The sequence below is a fragment of the Spinacia oleracea genome, chromosome 1 (assembly GCF_020520425.1).
Source record: "Spinacia oleracea cultivar Varoflay chromosome 1, BTI_SOV_V1, whole genome shotgun sequence".
Lineage (NCBI taxonomy): Eukaryota > Viridiplantae > Streptophyta > Magnoliopsida > Caryophyllales > Amaranthaceae > Spinacia > Spinacia oleracea.
In genome coordinates this window covers 78,145,775-78,161,434 of record NC_079487.1, presented here as the reverse complement: position 1 = coordinate 78,161,434, position 15,660 = coordinate 78,145,775, and the positions used below count along the sequence as shown (strand labels likewise).

The 15,660-nt window shown below is 39.2% G+C and overlaps 1 protein-coding gene across 1 annotated transcript; it reads right to left on the bottom strand.

The window, feature by feature from the left end:
* Window positions 1-162: 162 nt before the first annotated feature.
* On the bottom strand, window positions 163-12,894 carry LOC130465459 (uncharacterized). Its single transcript, XM_056834224.1, has 3 exons — window positions 11,772-12,894; window positions 475-889; window positions 163-388 (listed from the first exon to the last, which is right to left on the bottom strand). The coding sequence occupies exons 1-3, from the start codon at window positions 12,892-12,894 to the stop codon at window positions 163-165; spliced, it is 1,764 nt and encodes a 587-aa protein (XP_056690202.1).
* Window positions 12,895-15,660: the final 2,766 nt, after the last annotated feature.

Below are 15,660 nucleotides of genomic sequence, written 5' to 3'. Positions count from 1 at the left end.
TTTGTTTAGTTTATATTTGACTTTTATAAGTAATTTCGTTAACATCGCATTTCCAAATAACTAAATCAAAGTAACTACGTCAAAGTCTTTTAATTAATACAAACTAAAATGAAGCACAACATAATTCAGTTAGTTTATTACAACATAAATATTTAAATTACACTATGATCTACCCCTCCTAAAATTAAACTCATCTGAATATTGATCCCAAGCTTGTCTCCTAGTCTGATATCTTGATTCCCATTCAAGAACGCTGTAATCTGCCAATTCTCTCCAACGCGGTGGTATGGGTTGTAACGGAAAATCAGGAGTCAAATCCAGAAGAATATAGTGATTGGTATTTACAAATGCCAACACGATCTCTTTGGTTGGCCTCGTGGATTCATACCTGTTTTGAATTTCAATCAAGCATGGAAGATTGATTAAACATATATATATGCATAATAATGTATGTATAATTAATTAGATTCGTACCTGTTTTCCAATGGAAGAATAGTGAAGTTAGGAAATAAACCACCACGATTGCCGATACTCAAGATGACAACGACTGCATTGAAGTGTGTGGCAAGAGGCCACAAGTCACAATCGGTAATCATCCAATGTTCCTCTCCACACTGTCCACCTCTCCAATTTATACGCCACGAGACATTAGCAATAGAATCAGGACGGTATACATGGCGGTATTGTTCAAGCTTTCCGATCTCTCCAACAAGCGTTGATCGAATCTCACCATATCGTTCTTGATCACCCAAGAAAAACTCTGCGGCACATCGGAATCCGCAGTTCCCGTCAGGGATTACATCACAGTATCCTCTAATATACTGCAACATGAATTGAGGTAACCACTCTTTGAAACCAGGCGGGATTAGATCAATGCTCATATAGCTTCCTAATGAAAAATAAAATATAACCCACATTAACGATTTAATATAAAACAAACTCTAACATATATATATATATATATATATATATATATATATATATATATATATATATATATATATATATATATATATATATATATATATATATATATATATATATATATATATATATATATATATATATATGAAGGAAATAATGCCCTTGGTCCAAGTATGCATTCTATGTTAAGTCTAATAAATGCGGTTCAGTATTAATTAACAAGTTAATAATTCAGTGAGATCAAGTGAGCTGAATGCCTAGCTAGAGGCCGCTTCAGTTCAAGTGGAATTAATGATATTAATCCACAGCTTACTCTTGACTGAACCCGTAGGGTCACACAAATAGTACGTAAACGGATCAAGTATTTAATGGCATTAAATACTCCATCTATGAATATTCGGAACCGACGGATCTTGGTTTCAGTGGGAGCTAAGATCGTCACAGGCAAGAAATGAATACTCCGGAAACGATGATATTGCCAGAAATGGAAATATGGATCGTATCGGAAATATGAATATTATCCAAGTCGTAGATGTTGCCGGAAACGGAAACATGGTACGTATCGGAAAATATTATTGGAAATGGAAATATTACCAGAATCGGAAATATTACCGGAAACGGAAATATTGTCAGAATCGGAAATATTGCCGGAATCGGAAAATAATTCCGGAAACGGAAATATTAAATATTTGTTCGAAACGGAAATTAATTCCGGAATCGGAAATGTTAAATATTGTTCGTATCGGAAATAGATTCCGGAAATGGAAATTTAATCGGAAGCGTATCGTACGAATAAGCATCGGACGAGGCTTGCCGGACGAAGGCCCAGCACGAAGCCGGGGCCATCGCCCAGCAAGCATGCGCGCCACAAGCCCAGCCAAGGCAGCGGCCAGGCCTACCGCAAGGCAGGCCCAGCGCGCGCCAAGGGCCACGGCTGCGTGGGCCGTGCTGCGCGGGCTGCTGCTCGCACGCGCATGGGCAGCCCTTGTGGCTGCCGTGTGTGTGTGAGTTTGTGCTCATGCGTGATTCCTGAATCTACAAGAGTCAGTGTATGATTAAATTTCTATTCCTAATTGGATAAATTAATTAAATAGAATTCATGTAGGATTCTAATTCCAATTAATTCGCATCCTACTAGGATTACGATTCCTTTTCCATAACTCTATAAATAAAGGCCTAGGGGTCATAATTTATAAAAAAAGTTTCAAAGTATTCAAAAGTGAGTTTTTTGAGAGAAAATTAAAACACATCTTGCTCATAAAAGTGCCGAATTTTCTAGTACCTTAAGGGCGATTCTAGTTGGTCAATCTTAAGGCGGATCCGGACGTGCTGTGGACTATCTACGGAGGGACGACACTTGGAGTCCTAAAAGACTTGTTCTTGTTCGGTTCGGGCGCAGCTAGGGAAGGCACGCAACAAAGAGTATGCATCTAATTATGCTATATGATTATGTGTAAATAATATGTTTCCTGGGTTAATGGTTGTTTCCGCATGATCTATGTAAATGTTATATGTATCATAACCTAACAGTGGTATCACGAGCCCCTTATTATTTTCATAATCTAAATTGCATGAACATGGTTAAATATTACAAATTTGCAAGAATTAAAAGGGGTGATTAATTTTCGTAATTGTTAATTAATTGCAAATTGCGTTTATTTAATTATATGTACGCAGTTTTTCGGCAGTTTCTTCATTACTCATCCGAATTGAGTGATTTTTGTGTCAATTCCGCATGTAAAAGGCATTCTAAAATTTTGACAAAAATAGTTTTTTTCTGCCGAACCCAGAATTCTCAAATTCGAAGCCTAACTATGACTTTTCGAAGGTTTTAGTTTTTCGAATGCAAAATTTCGTAAATTTAAGATGTTAAATTAAATATTTGCGATTCTTGTTGATAAATCTTGAATTTTTGATTGACCTACTGCATATGTTTAACAAGTTTGAATGCCTAGTCTTGTTAATTATGCAATCTAATTTGTAATTATGATTAATTTGTTGAAAATTAGAATAATTTAGAATTAATTTGATTTTCATAATTAATTGTAATTTAATTAGAAACCTATGATTAAAAACCACCATAAAATTGTAAATTTACGATAAATTTTAAATTTTTATGACCTAGACTTGAATCCATAACAATCGGAAATCAATTGGACAATAAATTTTCGATTTTTCGCCCTAAAATTATGAAATTAATAATATTTATTAATTTGTCATTAATTTTAAATATAAATTTTAAATTTTTATGCGATTCGTTCAAATAACTTGCACGCACGAAGCAATGGACGCTTCGTGTTACCCTTAAGGGGTGTTGTATAATGCGGGCATGCGACGACGAGCAAGGGAGCTCGTCGCCCGTGCGGCACGAATGCAATGAGCAAGGGCGTAGTGCACGAGCACAAGGCAGCAGCCCTGCCTTGTGTCGTGTGCCACGAGCAATGAACGAATGGGCATGGGCGAAGGGCGAGCCAAGGCAGTCGCGTGTGGGCAGCAAGCGAGCTGCGCCACAACGCGCGCTGCCTCGCACAAGTGCGCGCAGCCTCGCGCGCAGCGAGCGCAAGCTCGCGTGCCACGAGCGCTGCGCCCAGCACTGCTCGCGCGCGCAGCGCGCGATGTCGCTCGCCCAGCGAGCGATGTCGCGCCCCAGCGAGCGATGGCTCGCGCGCGCAGCGCGCGATGTCGCTCGCCCAGCGAGCGAAGTCGCGCCCCAGCGAGCGATGGCTCGCGCGCACAGCGAGCGAGCCAGCGCGCCCAGCGAGCGATCTCGCGCGCGCGCACTGCGAGCGATAGCTCGCGTGCGATGGGGCGCTGTGCGGAGGCTTGCGATAGGACATCAGCAGCTATGCGACGAGCGCATGGGCTGCGCGCACATGGCCAGCAATGGCTGTGTGCGTACGGCCCATGGGCGTGCAACGCGTAGGGTGTTTGCGTTACGATTAGATCGTTTTGAATGTTTAATTTGAAAATTTCAGTTCACGTAATTTTAATTAATTTTAAAATTAATAATTTGAATTAATTTCTTGGATTTTAATTTTGAATATTATAATTATAATAAATGGAATTTATTCTAATTATTTTACTAAAATTAAAATCATGAATTAATTTAAATGCGACTGAAATTAAATTAAATTTTTGGATTCAATTATAAATTTATATGAGCTTTAAATTTTAATTAAATTTGTATGTTTCCGGTTAGACTAGAAATACAATTTTATGTTTAAAATTAGTAAAGCATATGAATTTATTGGTTTGAGTGGGAGCGCTTTTTAGTCATAAACTCTTGATTAGGTCTACAAATCCTTAAGGTTAAAACAACTTGATTAGAATTAATAAGGACTGAATAATTGGTAGATTATTGGTGCCCTTGATTAATTGCTGCAAATATTTACGTGATGCATAATGTGTTTTACTAACCAGCTATGTGGGCCATTCATGATAATGAATGGGTGAATGGTATATATTGTATATGTACTGTTTTGCAGGTTATGAAGTGACTAGTATGGCCCAAATAGGATAGAAAATATGGTATGCGTACCATTAATTTGAATGTAATTGGTCTAAAGTACCAAAGTTATTTTTCAATTCAAATATGGTCTGCGAACCATCAAATAGTTGTAATTAGTTATAGCTTATCCTATTTGAAGAAAATGGTGCCTCCCACGGAGATTTTCAAGACGGACTTTGAAGTCAAAGCTTCAAGATGAAGTCGGGCCATACTAGATCACAAATATCTTATGCATGCTTTAAGTTATTTATTGCTTTAAATATGTCTTAAAATGCATGAGATCAAAAGCTTGATTATGTTGCATGATTAAGGATTTTAGTTCACTTAAAATCTAACCAACATAGTAAGAGCCTTAAGTTCCAAACTTAAAAATTGAGTTAAAAGGTGCCATGCCAAAATATACACTTGCTTGGATATCCTTTACATCAATCTAGTAATAGTTTTTCGCTCAGCGAGGTGTTACTTATTGGTCCTAAAGGGGCAAGGTACACAAATAATTGTGAGTACATGTTAGTTTTGGTGAAACTCAACGATATAAGTAAGGAGTCCTTTTATGTCGTGGCAAATTCGATAGGTTTACCTAATAAGTTCTTAGACGTACCTATCAACCAAGAATAGTTTCTAGACTATTAGCAAAAGGCTTTTGCTTACCTAAGATGTTCTAGGATTAAGTCGACAAACTGTGCTTAGTTCTTCAATGATTTTAGGATCTTGGAATCATTTTATTCACACCTGCCGGAACACATAACTTGAATAAAATGCTTAATGAACATTGAATTATGCATGTATGCTAGAATTTAAGTTTATTAAGAGAAACTGTGAATGGTTATTTATTTGTTTATTCTTTTCAATTGTAGTTTTAATATGGCAAACAACAATCAAAACATCATCATGGGTTCTGAGCTTATGGTCAAGCTGAACCTGACAAATTTTCTTGAATGGGAAGCTAAGCTAGTTGAAATAGTCAAACTCAATGGACTTGAGTATGTACTATCACATCCCATGCCAAGCTACTATGCCAGAGACATGACCCCTGAGAGATTTTACGCCTGGGATGCGGATCTCAAAAAGGTTATGAGTCTCATGCTGAACAATATCCCTGATGATTGGGCTAGAAGGTTTGTAGCTTATGAACCTTTTACGCTCATCAAGAATCTGAGGGATATCTGTCGTGGAAGTACGGAGGACAGAGACCTGAACGTCCATGAGTTGATTGAATCAATGTCTGGGCTAAAGGTTAGTTCTCCCAACAGGTGTTATAGGATGGAGGTCCAAGAAACACATGTTCAGCTCCTTCGCACTAAACAGAGGGTAGGCGTCCCACTGAGGTTCCATGTGGATCTTATGTGTTCATATTTTGATCGCCTAAGTCTACTAGGAACACCAATAAGCGAAAGGATGGCAGTCTCTGTCTTGCTCAATTCACTACACAATGGGTTTGGTCGCTTCAAGCAACAATACCTAAGTGAACCAAGAGAAGAAACAGTTGCAGAATTTATTCACCTTGTCAGAAAGGCTGAAATAGTACTGGACTGTGAAGCCAAAGATTTACTCAAGGCTAGAAAGAGACCATTCAAGAAAGGTGGAAAGTCCAAGGGCAATGCTAAATCAAAGCAGGACAAGTCCACATCAAGCTGTCTTTATTGTGATGGAATAGGCCATTACAAAAGAGAATGTCCAAAGCTAAAGGAAGATCAGAAGAACGGAACAGTCGTTCCATCTTCAGGTATTTTCGTTATAGACTGTATACTTGCTAATTCAACTTCTTGGGTATTAGATACAGGTTGTGGCTCACACTTATGTTCCAATCCACAGGGACTAAGAAGAAGTAGAAAGTTAAGCAAGGGTGAAGTCGACCTACGAGTGGGAAATGGAGCACGGATTGCTGCATTAGCCGTAGGAACTTACTATTTGTCGTTGCCCTCCGGGCTAGTTTTGGAACTGGAAGAATGTTTCCATGTTCCAAGTCTTACTAAAAACATCATTTCAGTTTCTTGCTTAGATGCTAAGGGATTTTCCTTTATAATAAAAGACAATAGTTGTTCGTTTTATTTTAAAGAGATGTTTTATGGATCTGCTAGATTAGTCAATGGACTTTATTTATTAGATCACGACAAACAAGTATATAACATAAATACCAAAAAAGGCCAAAAAGGATGATTCAGATCTCACCTATCTGTGGCATTGTCGATTAGGCCATATAAACTTGAAACGCTTAGAAAGACTTCAAAGAGAAGGAATTCTAGAACCATTTGACTTAGAGGATTATGGTAAATGCGAATCATGTTTACTTGGCAAAATGACAAAGCAACCTTTCTCTTAAGTCGGAGAAAGAGCAAATGAACTATTGGGTTTAATCCATACAGATGTATGTGGACCAATGAGTACAAATGCTAGAGGTGGTTTCAGCTACTTTATCACTTTCACTGATGACTTCAGTAGATATGGTTATGTCTACCTAATGAAGCATAAGTCTGAATCCTTTGACAAATTCAAGGAATTTCAGAGTGAAGTAGAGAATCAATTAGGCAAGAAGATTAAGGCACTGCGGTCTGATAGAGGCGGTGAATATCTGAGCTATGAATTTGATGACCATCTGAAAGAATGTGGAATTCTATCAGAATTGACTCCTCCTGGAACACCACAATGGAACGGTGTGTCAGAACGGAGGAACAGAACCTTGCTAGACATGGTCAGGTCAATGATGGGTCAGGCCGAACTTCCATTAGAATTTTGGGGACATGCACTAAATACAGCTGCACTCACTATAAATAGAGCTCCGTCTAAAGCTGTCGAAAAGACTCCATACGAATTATGGTTTGGAAAGCCTCCAAATGTGTCTTTTCTTAAGATTTGGGGATGTGAAGTTTACGTCAAACGATTAATTTCAGACAAACTTCATCCAAAATCTGACAAATGTATCCTTGTGGGCTATCCAAAGGAAACAAAGGGGTATTACTTCTACAATACATCTGAGAACAAAGTGTTTGTTGCTCGAGATGGTGTCTTTTTGGAGAAGGATCACATTTCCAAAATGACAAGTGGGAGAAAAGTAGACCTCGAAGAAATTCGAGTCGAACAACAAACTCTAGAGAATGCTCAAGATGACATTCAGGATGAAACTCAGAGATCTTTAGAAGAATCTGGTGAGAATCATGGTCAATCTAGAAATGTTACCCCGCGTAGATCGCAAAGATATAGATCTCAACCGGAAAGGTACTTAGGTATTTTGACGAACGAGAGCTATGACGTTCTATTACTTGAAAGTGATGAACCTGCGACTTACAAGCAAGCTATGACGAGCCCTAGCTCCAAGCAATGGCAAGAAGCCATGCAATCTGAATTAGACTCCATGTCTGAAAACCAAGTATGGGATTTGGTCGATTTGCCAGATGGCTACCAAGCCATTGGAAGCAAATGGGTTTTCAAACTGAAAAAGGACAAGGATGGGAAACTTGAAGTTTTCAAAGCTAGATTGGTTGCAAAAGGTTACAGGCAAGTCCACGGTGTGGATTACGATGAAACCTTTTCACCAGTTGCAATGCTAAAGTCTAGTCGAATAATGTTAGCAATCGCTGCATATTACGATTACGAAATATGGCAGATGGATGTCAAAACTGCTTTCTTAAACGGCGTTTTAACAGAAACTGTGTTTATGACACAGCCTGAAGGTTTTGAGGATCCAAAGAATGCTAAAAAGGTATGCAAGCTAAAGAAGTCAATCTACGGATTGAAGCAGGCATCCAGGAGCTGGAATATACGTTTTGATGAAGCAGTCAGTGACTTTGGTTTCATCAAGAACGCGGACGAATCTTGTGTATACAAGAAGGTCAGTGGGAGCAAAATTGCTTTCCTAGTATTATATGTCGACGACATATTGCTTATCGGAAATGACATTCCTATGTTGAACTCTGTCAAGATTTGGCTTGGGAAATGTTTTTCGATGAAGGATCTAGGAGAAGCACAGTACATATTGGGCATCAAGATTTACAGGGATAGATCTAAAAAGATGATTGGACTTAGTCAAAGCACTTATATCAATAAGGTGCTTGATAGGTTCAAGATGGCGGACTCCAAGCGAGGCTACCTACCCATGTCTCATGGAATGACTCTAAGCAAGACTCAGTGCCCAAAAACACTTGATGAGCGTAGACGAATGAATGGGATTCCATATGCATCATTGATTGGTTCAATAATGTATGCTATGATATGTACACGCCCGGATGTTGCGTACGCACTCAGTGCTACGAGCAGATACCAGTCAGACCCAGGAGAGGCGCATTGGACTGCTGCCAAGAACATTCTGAAGTACCTGAAAAGGCACAAAGATGACTTCCTGGTCTATGGTGGAGATGATGAATTAATTGTTAAAGGCTATACGGACGCAAGTTTCCAAACCGACAAAGATGATTTCAGGTCACAGTCTGGGTTTGTCTTCTGCCTCAACGGAGGAGCAGTAAGCTGGAAAAGTGCTAAGCAAAGCACCATTGCGGATTCTACAACTGAAGCGGAGTACATTGCTGCACATGAAGCAGCAAAGGAAGCTATATGGCTAAGGAAGTTCATAGGTGAACTTGGTGTAGTCCCCTCCATTAAAGGACCAATAGCCCTGTATTGTGATAATAACGGAGCTATTGCACAGGCAAAAGAGCCTAGACACCACCAGAGAGTCAAGCATGTACTTCGTAGATTTCACCTTCTACGAGAGTTCGTTGAAAGAAAAGAAGTCGAGATAAGCAAAATTGGAACTGATGACAACATATCAGATCCATTAACTAAACCTCTGCCGCAAGCGAAGCACAACTCGCACACTGCAGCTATGGGAATCAAGCATATTGGAGAATGGCTTTGATGTCTCTGTTTAATGTTTTAAAGCTTTAGAGTTTAAATCTTTGTAAAACATTATTGGTTAATCATTCACAATAAATGAAAGAAGTTCATTTTTCCATTTAATTTGTGGTTTATTAAATGATGAGTCCCTTCAACTTGACAATATATTCAAGATAGACTGTTAGGACCAGTCCTGTGACTAAGAAATGTCTATCAAGTGAACTTGAATGTCAAAGGTTGAAAATGGTCCCTAATCGAAGTTTTCTATAAAATTGGACGCATAGAAAACGTTAGACGATTAGAATGCAAGATGACTAGTAGTTCTGTTTCTTGAACTATGTGGACATGGCAATGTCATAATCATTTGCATAGATACTTACTTTGGGAAGACTAGTATCGGACAAGACCTATGAAACTTTACTGTAAGAGATGAAAATCTGTCATGAGTAAATTTCATTAAATTATTAGACACTAAATCCTCAATACCTGAGTGATTTGAGATTACTTGTTTGAGAACTGGTTGCTTTGACGTTGACCAACCGTCGCACCGTAAAAGGAGGCTATAAAGGCAACGCTCAGGTAATCACCTATCAAACGAAGTCTAATCTCAAGATCGCAAGATTGGGATTGTCCTCCCATAAATAGGGATGAGATGCTTAAAAGTTGTACAAGGCCACTCGGAGAGCTAGAAACTGTGAAATGCATGGCCGTGCTCGGATGAATCATAGGCTATGATTATCTGTTTATTTGATCAGTTGAACTCTGAAACCGAGGAACACCTCTGGACATAATAAGGATGACAACTCTTACCTTATGTTCAAGAGCAAGCATCGAGCGACAAAGGAATTAGGAAATGCACACTTGTCCCTAAGGACAAGTGGGAGACTGAAGGAAATAATGCCCTTGGTCCAAGTATGCATTCTATGTTAAGTCTAATAAATGCGGTTCAGTATTAATTAACAAGTTAATAATTCAGTGAGATCAAGTGAGCTGAATGCCTAGCTAGAGGCCGCTTCAGTTCAAGTGGAATTAATGATATTAATCCACAGCTTACTCTTGACTGAACCCGTAGGGTCACACAAATAGTACGTAAACGGATCAAGTATTTAATGGCATTAAATACTCCATCTATGAATATTCGGAACCGACGGATCTTGGTTTCAGTGGGAGCTAAGATCGTCACAGGCAAGAAATGAATACTCCGGAAACGATGATATTGCCAGAAATGGAAATATGGATCGTATCGGAAATATGAATATTATCCAAGTCGTAGATGTTGCCGGAAACGGAAACATGGTACGTATCGGAAAATATTATTGGAAATGGAAATATTACCAGAATCGGAAATATTACCGGAAACGGAAATATTGTCAGAATCGGAAATATTGCCGGAATCGGAAAATAATTCCGGAAACGGAAAGATTAAATATTTGTTCGAAACGGAAATTAATTCCGGAATCGGAAATGTTAAATATTGTTCGTATCGGAAATAGATTCCGGAAATGGAAATTTAATCGGAAGCGTATCGTACGAATAAGCATCGGACGAGGCTTGCCGGACGAAGGCCCAGCACGAAGCCGGGGCCATCGCCCAGCAAGCATGCGCGCCACAAGCCCAGCCAAGGCAGCGGCCAGGCCTACCGCAAGGCAGGCCCAGCGCGCGCCAAGGGCCACGGCTGCGTGGGCCGTGCTGCGCGGGCTGCTGCTCGCACGCGCATGGGCAGCCCTTGTGGCTGCCGTGTGTGTGTGAGTTTGTGCTCATGCGTGATTCCTGAATCTACAAGAGTCAGTGTATGATTAAATTTCTATTCCTAATTGGATAAATTAATTAAATAGAATTCATGTAGGATTCTAATTCCAATTAATTCGCATCCTACTAGGATTACGATTCCTTTTCCATAACTCTATAAATAAAGGCCTAGGGGTCATAATTTATAAAAAAAGTTTCAAAGTATTCAAAAGTGAGTTTTTTGAGAGAAAATTAAAACACATCTTGCTCATAAAAGTGCCGAATTTTCTAGTACCTTAAGGGCGATTCTAGTTGGTCAATCTTAAGGCGGATCCGGACGTGCTGTGGACTATCTACGGAGGGACGACACTTGGAGTCCTAAAAGACTTGTTCTTGTTCGGTTCGGGCGCAGCTAGGGAAGGCACGCAACAAAGAGTATGCATCTAATTATGCTATATGATGTGTAAATAATATGTTTCCTGGGTTAATGGTTGTTTCTGCATGATCTATGTAAATGTCATATGTATCATAACCTAACAATATATATATATATATATATATATATATATATATATATATATATATATATATATATATATATATATATATATATATATATATATATATATATATATATATATATATATATATATATATATATATATATATATATATATATATATATATATATATATATATATATATATATATATATATATATATATATATATATATATATATATATATATATATATATATATATATATAATTTGATAATTACCTAATGAAGACCTCGTTTGTTGGGTGCTCATTGACGACGACCCTTGATCACAACTCCGACGAGGACCCATATTACGCACATGTTCGACAAAACTGAGATTCCTTGTAGTGGAGTTTCTTTGTTTCCTTGGTCTACCTCTCCTAGTTAAGTTGGGTCCCGGTTCCTCAAAACCCGCATTCTCGGGATGCAACTCATCGTGAACGATTCTCGAAATATCTCGGACAACTGCAATATCTCGAGCTAACACGTCATCGACAAGGGATCGGAATAGCTCAACGACTTGTGCGGACTCCTCCACAAACTCAGGAATGTCCGCCCCATCTCCGATCTCCAAGGTCCTCCAAAATCGATGGACAAGGTCAAGATACAAACCAACTCCACCTTGGACCGCCATATATATGTTGCAAGCACATGGGAGTCCATGAGTGGACAATTTAGCACAACCACACCTCTCAAAAACTTCGGTACTTAACTGTCGCATCCTCGTATGTTCTTCCAAAATAAGCTCCAAAGAATGATGGGACACACGACCAACAAGGTGTTGGTATAGATAACTCTTGAATAACGCACCATGTCGCCGCCTTGAACTCTCTAATCCATTTTTAATCTCTGTAACTTGGTTAATGATAGAAGCATGCACTTTTCTAAAAACAGTGTCCAATGACCCTTGCGAACTTCCAAGCCAACTCTTTACGACAGAGTGTTGACTCTCGACCCTACAAGTCGTTATGTTGCCAAAGTGAAGGACCTCATTCGTCCAAGCTAGAACAAACTTCTGCCTATGATCAGTAAGCCATGTGTTGTGCACATAATCGATAACGCTCTGCCATCTTACATAGCGATCTTCCATGCTTGCAACTGCACGATCATATTCTTCCACAGTCGACGCCTCCATGATTCTTTTCCAAACTCCGTTCTTGAACGCTCGACCAACGTCCTTGTTCTTGTTGCACAAAAATGATACGCGGGCCTCCATGTCGTTGTTGATATGCCAAGTACATAGCAAATGTCTGGAATTTGGAAAAACCTCGGCAACAGGTCTCATTAGACCACCCTCTTTGTCCGTCAATATTGCCGAGGGAATGACACCCTCCCCGAGGAGCAGCTTCAACTTCTGTAACATTCAACGGTAGCTCGCTGCAGTCTCGTCTTTCATAAATGCATAGGCGATTAGGAAATTCTGATTTGTCGGTGTCACACCAACAATCTCCAAGAAAGGAAATCCATATCTGTTAGTCTTGTACGTCGAATCCAAACCAATAACCAGTGGATATGTGCGTAACACCTCCACCATTGCAGGGTGAGCTAAGAATGCGCGGTTTATGACTTTACTCGTACGGTCACTGCAAGAGACCCAATTTATGTAGTCGTGCTCTCTGGCTAGATGCAACATCTGCTCAGCAACGTTTCTTCCTTCTGAACCTTCTCGTCTCATCTTTCCTTTTGAAGTTGTAAATGTGCCTCATGTTGGGATGTTCATCTGAAAACTTGTTTTTAATGGCCACCATAATATTTTTTGGCTTAGCTTGTGCATCGTTCATCTCGCGAACAACTTCCTTTGCACCCTGACTAAGACCACTAACACCACGGTGACCCTCGGGATATACAATCAATGTGTGATTATGTGTGCCACGATCATGAAGCAACTCAATAACCCAATTATTTTCTTCTACTCGTTGTTGTTCACACTTAATCATAAACCGACAACCACATGCCTTACTCTTTGTGTTTGGTCGTTTTGCGGTCTCTGGATCCCTACAATTGTTTTCCCTCCTTCCCCGATCGCATTTCAAGTAGCGGTACTTACGACCATCTTTTTGCGTCGTTTTGTACGAGCTACTTATCAATATGAACTCCGATCCGATAGCCACTTGCTTTGCCCAATTCGCTGCGTTTTCAAATCCATCGAATATTTCATTTGTTGCAAATAGATAACTATAATCAACACCGTCGCCACCATAATCCGGAAGTGGGGCCTATAATAAAACATAATTTAATAATTAAAATCACTAACATAATTTCTAAAATTCATAAAAATTAAATTAAAATATAATTTCCAAATAAAATAACAATTAAAATGACACATGTAATTTCTAAATTTTCCTAAATGAACATGTAATTCTAAATTAAATAACAATTAAATTAACATATAATTTTTAAAATAATGTTACTTTGCGCGTAATAACTAACATACTTTCTAAAATCACTAACATAATTTTCTAAATTAAATAAAAATTTAATTATCATATTATATTCTAACTTTGCGCATAATAACTAACATAATTTCTAAAATATATAAATTCTAAAATAAATAAATTCTAAAATAACTAACATAATTTTCTAAACTAAATAAAAATTAAATTAATAAATTATAATATTAATTTTGCGCATAATAACTAACATAAATTCTAAAATAAATAAATTTTAAAATAACTATATAATTTCAATTTCTACAAATTTCTAAAATCACTAACATAATTTTCTTAAATAAATAATTATTAAATTAACTAATTATAATACTAATTCGAATAACTTTACATTAAAAAATAAAATTTTATTTAAACAAATTTGAATTTCAGATTTAGTTTTGGCGCACAAACATTGCATGAAGGACATGTAACTGGCGCACAAACATTGCATTGGTTCCATGAACCTGGCGCACGGAATTTGCACCAGTTCCATGAACCTGGCGCAAATTCTGTGCGCCATGAAACTGGTGCAAATTCCGTGCGCCAGGTTCATGGAACCAATGCAAATGGTGTGCGCCAGAATTTAATAAAAAAAACAAAAAAAAACACCATTTTTACCTCCTCCATTGAAGCTTACGAGCTTTCCGGGAGTCGATTTTCCGAGACAAATTCCACGACTATATACACCGCCGCAACTCCCACATGAATTATGAAGAAACAAACGTTTTCCGGAGTTTCAGTTTTCCGGCGAATAATGAAGAAGCATGTATGAATTTCAGTTTTCCGGCGACTATAAAAGGGGTAAAAAAGTACTCGCCGGAATTTCATTTTTCCGGCGTCATTCCGGCAGCCAGTTGGTGGGGAAGGGGGGTTGAGAGAGAGGTGAGGGAAAGGTGAGGTGAGAAGGGTAAAAAAAATGAAAGGGAGGGGTAAGTTTTTATAAGGGTATTTCTGTACTTTCACTATGAATAGTAGGGCGTTTTTAGCGTGGGCGGGCGTCGAATAGAGATACACTATTTTTTTTAGGGGAATACGTATTCGTCTACTCGTTATGTTCATACGGAGTAATAATCAGATGTTGCTAAGGAGTACGGAGTAATTTATTTATTTTTGGGGTTTTTAAACGACGTCCTAATCTGCTAAAAACGCCCTCGTTTTAATGTTAAAAGTACAAAACTATATATCCTTATAAAAATTGCGACCCTCCCTTCACTCCCCATCTCACCTCAACCTTCCACTCCTTCACTCCTTCCACTGTGAACCACCCCTTCACTTCTTCCACCGCCACTGCACACACCTCACAATCCTCAACGACCAACGTTTCACTCCTTCCACCGCCACTGCACACACCCCACAACCCTCAACCACCAACGTAGAGCCCCTGCCCATGCTCCCTGCACACACCTCACACCTCCTGCACACAACTCACACCTCGCCGCCCAGCCCCTGCTCCGACATTCCAGAGCCGCCCACGACCCCTGTTCAAAAAAACGGACCATACCTCGCCGCCCAGCCCTCCAGAGCCGCCCACGACCCCTGCTCCAAAAAAGAACCATACCCTGCTCTGACGACCGAGAGCCGCCGCTGCTCCAGATCGACCAAACCACCAAACTCGAGCCATCCCCTGCTCCGACGACCCACTCCGGTGCTTCCCTTTCCCACCTCCAACCATTAAATGCCCGAAAACAGGGGTAGCAGGT